Source organism: Pterocles gutturalis, unplaced genomic scaffold (genome assembly GCF_000699245.1).
Source record: "Pterocles gutturalis isolate BGI_N339 unplaced genomic scaffold, ASM69924v1 scaffold3481, whole genome shotgun sequence".
Taxonomy (NCBI): Eukaryota; Metazoa; Chordata; class Aves; order Pterocliformes; family Pteroclidae; genus Pterocles; species Pterocles gutturalis.
The window spans coordinates 12,754-20,109 of NW_010105194.1; the positions used below are offsets into that span (position 1 = coordinate 12,754).

The 7,356-nt window shown below is 38.0% G+C and overlaps 1 protein-coding gene across 1 annotated transcript; it reads right to left on the reverse strand.

Moving 5' to 3' along the window:
• Window positions 1-402: 402 nt before the first annotated feature.
• On the reverse strand, window positions 403-1,066 carry LOC104471798 (ephrin type-A receptor 6-like; the record flags this gene model as incomplete). The annotated part of the gene is made up of 1 exon (XM_010087280.1): window positions 403-1,066. A coding segment is annotated over one exon (664 nt), but the record flags the coding sequence as incomplete, so codon positions are not given.
• Window positions 1,067-7,356: the final 6,290 nt, after the last annotated feature.

A 7,356-nucleotide genomic window follows, 5' to 3' on the forward strand; every position in this document is an offset into this window, starting at 1 on the left:
TCCCTATTTAGGGCTATGGAGGAATTATTTTTTTTTTTTTCCCCAGTTGCTGATCATCTCATCCTGAGATGGATACCTACAACACGGTACAGGAATCCTGCTCCAAAGCGTGCATTCACCTCCACTGACTACAGAAGGAGTCAAGGTGACAAGCTGATCTACATACATTTTCATCGTAGATCCTTACAGTTAGGCAAAGTGAAGGTCGTCTTTAATAATGACATGTTTTCTTGGAAACCCACAATATATACTTTGCTTATTTCCGGGCAAGAGGCATTCTTTGAAAACATGATGCAATCTTTCCAATATACCATGACCTATTTGCTGTGCATATAACATCATAAGTCTTGTTTTAAAAAAAAAAAAAAAAAAAAAAAATTAAAAAAATCAACATTTACTTACCATGGCAGGAGCCATCCACTTCTTCATATCCTACACTGCAAATGCATCGTCCTAGGGGCACAAGCCAATCCCCATCAGCTCCACAGTACAATTTTGGAGTATCACGTTCCTCAGCACTTTTCACACAGGAGCCCCGTACTTCCACCAAAGAGGAAGAATCAACCCTTGGAATAGTATCAGGAAACATAGCCAAGTTACGGACTGTGAAAGGGCACTTTTTGTAATAGACACGGACTGAGACCAAAGCAATGCATGCTCCAATGTCCTGAAAAGCAAGATAAAATCCTTTCTTGTTTATTGGCCCAACCTCACGAACTTCTGTGTTCAGTTTAAGAATGCGGTCACCCAAGTCCATCTGGGTAAAGCTCTCATCAGCTGCAATTGTATCAATTTTAGTGTACTGGTTTGGCTTGAATTTTACTCCATGAGACTCATCTGACTCCATGTAGTAGAGATTGAAAGTTTCCTTGCAGGTTCCCAGTACCCATGGAATACTGTTGCAGTCCCTCAGGGTAAACTTCATTTCCACATAAATTTTCTGTGCAGCATCACGGGAGATCCAGTTTGTTCGAAGCCAGTTGTTTTGGTTTGGTTCCATTACATTACATACCTGGTAAGTATGAATGGGACGATTGTGTTCATCCATTTCAGTTATGGCATCCCACTGAAAAGAAAATAAAATTATTTGAGAACTACAAAAAGTATGTATTATGCATATGCAGAGTCCACATGTACACACACACGGCCCATGTACGTGCACTTATAGCTTAACTAAGAATAATGATTTGCTTAAAGTTTAGTGGAAAGACAGCCGGTAGAAGCAGATACCAACTACAGAATGGTACAAGAAGTTTTATTTCAGAAACTCTGTGATAAATTTCTACTAATAAAAACATTTAAAAATCAATGTGGTGGAGAAGAGGGAAATACTGGACATGTTTATATTAGCAAATTTAGTAAGTCTGAGAACATTCCTTGTCATGTCATTCCATCACCTATGCCAAAAAAATAATTGCTGGAACAGTCCTGTTTGGTGTGCTGGCTCTCTGGCAGTCCTCCAAGCAATATCCATAGCTCAGGCACACAGCCCTCGTCAGGCACCTGCAGCAGTGGGCAGCTGGGATGCAGCCACTGGTTTGGTGGGTCTGAGGTGTTTGGGGTAGCTTGTCCTGGTTTACACAATTGCCCTAGAAACATTTAACTGCGTATATGGAGATGTTACATTTCTGGCTCCATAGGGTCTGTATTAAACTTATTTCTGCTATTAAGAAAAAAGTCTGTCACGAGCACCATGCCATTGTTGTTGCCTTTATAAATTCTTTCTTACAGTTCAGAGGTGAAGGAGGATTTTTTAAAATTTTCTCTCCCCTCCCCAGACTACGTAATTTTAATACTATGAAACAACAAAATATACCTTCTTCATAATCATGTTTTAGCATACTTGGTATGGTTTTATTATGAACACAAATTTAGTTAAAATTATTTGCCCACAAAAAAAAGATACATAAGCTTAAAATTGAGAAAGGAGAGGTTGAAAACTCTCTCAAATTTTGCAGTTACTTTGGTTAAATTCACTGTATGGCATCCTATGAAATTTTATACTAATTACATACAGGTGTACAGACATAACATGCCAAAGCACGTGTTCAAATTATGCACAATATGCAATCTGAGTACAAAAACAAGATAATGACCTTACACATCATTGTTCAAATGTGAATTCAATTTCTGCTAGCTCCATGATACATCAACCCTGCACATTTTTCTGCTCTAATACACAGAGAAGCGATATTTTTTAAATTAAAGTTACACTCCTAGAGATGTATTTTGACAACTTGAGCAGATGACTATTTATAGTGCCTACTTATTTCACTATTAAAAGAAGTTATGTTTGACCTGTGGTTTACCAAGTTGAGAAAATGTAGGAAGCACGAGTTCAGTCTACCATTTTTATGCAATTAAAAAATTAATATAGAATCATAGAATAGTTTGAGTTGGAAAGGACCACAGAAGTCATCTAGTCCAACCCCTCTGCAGTAAGCAGGGATATCTTCCACTAGATCAGGTTGTCCAGAGCCCCATCCAACCTGACCTTGAATGTTTCCAGGGATGGTGCATCTACCACCTCCCTAGGCAACCTCTGTATGTAGTTACATATATAATTACCATCACCATTGAGAAACTCCGTGAAAAGAAAGACTTTATTTGTTAATCTTTTTTTGGTGGAAAAGGAAGAGATTACTTAAGGAGTTAGGTCCTCCTAACTCATAGGTACAGAACATGTTACTCCATTAGCTTGAAAACTGATTTTAAATGGTGGCTGGAATTCATGGGAAAAGGGAATTCTTCACACGCCGCCAGATGCAATCTGAGGATTGAGATTCCTGGCCACTGCAGTCTGCACCTGTGAGCTATGCAGAAATATAGGGTAAGCAAAGGCCTTTACAGAGTATCACTTTTGAGAATACTTCCTATCACAGCAAGGGTGATAACCCCACCTAAAGGACCTGTTCTAAGAATCACAAGACGTACTACTTATGTGATAGCCAGGAAATGGCAAATACTTGGCAAACAATCTGCTAACTCTTCGGAGATTCTTATATGGCCAAGTGCTTTTGGCCTCTATGACTTGGGTATGCATTCAGAAAGGGCAAAGCTGCTACTTCAGCATTCATGGCAAGACTAGAACACAATCAGATGTGGTCAAAATTGTATAATGGAGGACTAGTTAGCACAGGGCTTCTTGTGGCATTGCCCCCATATTGGTTTTTGAACTATGACTGAAGTCTACCTTGTAGCAAGCAATATAATACCCCAAGCAGATCTTAGCTTTGGGAAAGGAAAAGGGGACTTCCATACTCTGGTGGGCCAGGCCTCTTCCCTTTTGCCAAGCATGAACCCACACAGATCAAACTGATTCAAAACTCCAGGCATGAAGGATTAAAGAAAAAATGAAAGAAAAAAAAAAGAGGAAAAAAGGAAAATGTTTAATTAAAATCCATAGCTCCAAGCCTTAAAACCTCACCAGAAGAGGTTCTTTAAAAACAAAACAGAGAAGTCTCTCAGATACTGATACTTATTTTGACTATCATATCTGTTACATGAGCCAAGGACGTAGCACCTTTTTCTTCTTATATAAAACATATACTGTAAGTTTAAGCATTATTGCACAAATTTGTGTTACACACAAATATAACTGCAATGTAGATTTAGAAAAAAATAAAACAGAGGTGCAAAAGAGGTGCCAAAGTTTTTCTGCACTGTATATATCAAGCTACATTAAAAGGAGGATATGCTCCAGATAGACTCCAGAGAGGAGTCTTACCCTCCTTTGCCCCACCCCCTGCCACCACCCCAAAAAAACCCACCCCTAACTAAAAAGATTAGTTTATTACGTGACAATACAGTTCTTAAAATACAGAGCCATCTTCAGAACCAGAGTAAACTAGCTCAAAACATAAAAGCATCAACATACTACTGCCTCTTAAAAATATTAAGAAAAAATCTATCCAACGTATCCTCTCCCTACCATGAGAGTCTCTTCAGAAATATTTATATATTCACTTTGAATCAATATCTCAATTTGAACTTAGAAATTAAAGCCCTGAAGTTTGCTACTAGTCGTATAGTTAATAATATAAATCTATTACTCCTGTAGGAAATGAAAAGCTCAGCACTTCAATAACTGGTTTAAAGGAATAAAACAATAAGGCTTCCTCAAAGACAGACAGTACTCTAGTTCATTCAAAGCAGACCTTGCATGCTTCGCGCCTGTGCCTTTCACTGTGCTCCCAGATAGCCTGTTGACAAGTCCCAATTTATAAGAATTCATCTATAGAGCAAGAGAAACATTTAAAAGGCATTTGCAAAAATATTTAACAAAATCTAGTCATCACACAAAATAAACTTTTCCAAAAATGGTTAACATCTAATGTTCCAAAATAGCCATTGCACTGAGATGGACTGTATAAGGTATGCTTATAAATACAGCTGTGAGTTTGCTAGCATGTACACTTGAGTACTAGTACTGGATACTGGAGTGCAAATGAACTGAATTCCACCATCTTAAAATGTCAGTGTAATTTGATGAGAAGTCTGACAGAACTCAATCTGTGATAATCTCTGACAATGACACATTTTTCCTGGGTAAAATACAATCTGCTTTTAATTTTACAGAAGTGTTGCATTTTTCTTCTGACAAAAACAACCAGAAACTATTACACAATAGTTACATTCAGTGCAGAGAACAAAAAGACAATTTATCAAATACACACTACTTTTCTTCTGGAGGAATTTCATATCATAGCTCCTAATTAATCAAGCAAAAAGTATTTATAAACACTTTAGCTGTGCAAGACTCTTCTTCACTTAAACCTTAAAAGCAAGAAAACGGAAGCATCTCATTGGTGACATTTGCACAAGAATATGGTAGTTCCCCCCTGGAATACCTAACTCAACACACACAAAAGCTGGCAGAAGCTGTCCGGTCTAGACAAGCTGACAGATTTTAAGATAACTTGTCACATTCAAGTACAATATATGAGATTAGTCTACAAACCACACTGAGATTTTAAAATCTCAACTGTTTCCATATCTCTACAAGCTACTTTACAACCTTTTTGTTTCACTTTTAGAACTTTACTGATATTTAACAGCTCTACAGAGAACACCATAAAGAGCAAGTTACCTAATTTCAATATTATACTAGCTATATATAATCCTGAAATCTGGGGTTTTTTTACTATTCTTATTTTAAACTAAACACTACAGTTACACCATCAGCCAGAGCTACTACAATGCAGTAGGTCATATCACCAAAGGCTGTATGAACACTACAAAACAGGAGATTGCATTTCACATATTTTATTTTTAAACACATTATTGCCTGATAAGAAAATGTCTTTGTGATACCATTCTACAGAAAAGGAAGCACAGTGGACGAGTTTCAACCTGATAGAAGCAGTCAGCTTCCCTGAAGACACCAGAGTTATTTCACCAAGTTCTGAGTCTCGACTATTATCTTTAAACCACGGTCAGCCTCTTAAGGACTTATTTAAGTCAGATTGTGCTGCTTAATGAAAAGAGACTTTAAATTGATGATTGGCATGATTTTCACAGTACTAGTCATACACAACATTGGATTTGGGGGGGGGAGAAATGCTGAACCAAAAGAGCTGAGAGGACACGAGCTCACCTCTCAGCCCTCTGTGGCAGAACTGTAAAGTTGCACCTTCCCATGTCAATCCTATGGCTCCTCTTTGACTTCCAGTCCCAGGTGCTGCTCACAGGCAGCAAAGACCAGTCAGGGCACTGCACCAGAGCCAGCAATAGCGCACCTGCACCTTTCCCCTGGGAAGACCCGCACTGCGGGCTCTCTTCCACCATGTTACTCGAGCCTCTCATTTCCCACATTGTCAATCTCAGTTGTGCCATTGCTTAGACACAACGCCAAGCAGACTCTCCCTGTTCAGCAGCAGCTCTATTTGCACTTGAAGAATTCATTACAAAATTTTATTTGTATGTCAAACTTTGCTGTAAGAAGCTTTTCCACTTAATAGGTATATCAAGCACTGGAAAATGTCTGTTTCATAATGAGCTGATAATCTAGGTAACTTCACATGTAATAAGAGACACTTTTCCCACAAGTTGTCACACTGATTGATTAATGAATAGTGGGTTCTTAACCTCAGATAACAGTTATTCAGGTACTGATCTCAGCAGCAGTTTGGTAGTCTAGGATAGCAATTTTAGCATCTTGGACAGCTCAAGGTTCCTTTTATTAAGATTTTACTTCATTTAAAGGAAAAGATAGGCACACTGATTACTTAGGCCCACACCCTTAGCCGTTTAAGGAATGGAAGAGACCATCTGCCCTTATAAATTTTGCTGCATTTCGTGCCAAGCTAGAAAGTGTCCTACACTTTCTCCTTATCCTTTTACTCAAAGGATAATTCTCTAAACATGAAGCATTCTACACTTAAACATACCTAACCATCATATCTTAACTCGCTCCTGAATAAGGAAAGGTTGTGCCAGACTTAGCATGCAACATATTTGAATATTAAGTACACAATGGGACTCCTGGGTAAGATATTCTACTGATAAATACCACCTTTCCATGCAGAGAACAGAAGTCGTGCCTGAAAAGAACCCAGAACAGGAGATTGCAGCACAAAATCTGTTGACTTCAGCCACTCTACATTTGACTACCTCCTAAGGAAACACATCTGTAAAGACAAGTCCTCAACAGTAATAAGTTTTACTACGTACCTGGCAACAGAAGAAAGATTTCCTTTTAAAACAAGGAACAAAAAAACATGGGCTGGCATTTGAACCTGAATTGTATCAATACAATTTTCTGATTTATATCCCTCATTGCCAACAGATGTCCACTTGGAACAGGTCAGATCCCTAGTAGTAAAAGGGGTGGACTATGTTTGTTATACAAAACTGCTGCTTCAAAAAAACCTTAAAAAAAAACCCAAAACAAACAAAAAGAACCACACAACACCAAAAAAAAAACCCAAACCAAAGCAACCAACCAACCAAAAAACAACCACACACACCACACAAGTCTGGAGAAAGTTACAAGTGTGTCCACATGACTCAAGTACCCAAGAACAGTTAAGTAAGCATTTCCATATTTATGACATCCAATTATCATAAAAAGAAAGCAGGTAGTATTTTTCTAAAATTTTAATTTGTTTTTCTATCTTGTCATTTTTATAATTGGTTTATTACTCATTTTGGTCATCAGTATTTGCAGTTCTCAGCTGGGAGTCATCTGCTGAGATCTACAAGTAAATTCTCACTTTCAACTGCTAGCTACTGACAATCTTTTAGATCCCATTTCCATGGAAACAAGCTGAATGGTAAAAATGGAGAGAGTTTAAAAACTTTTTTAAACTCCCTTATACTATCTCCAGCGAGATGATCGCCACAGAAATGAGATCA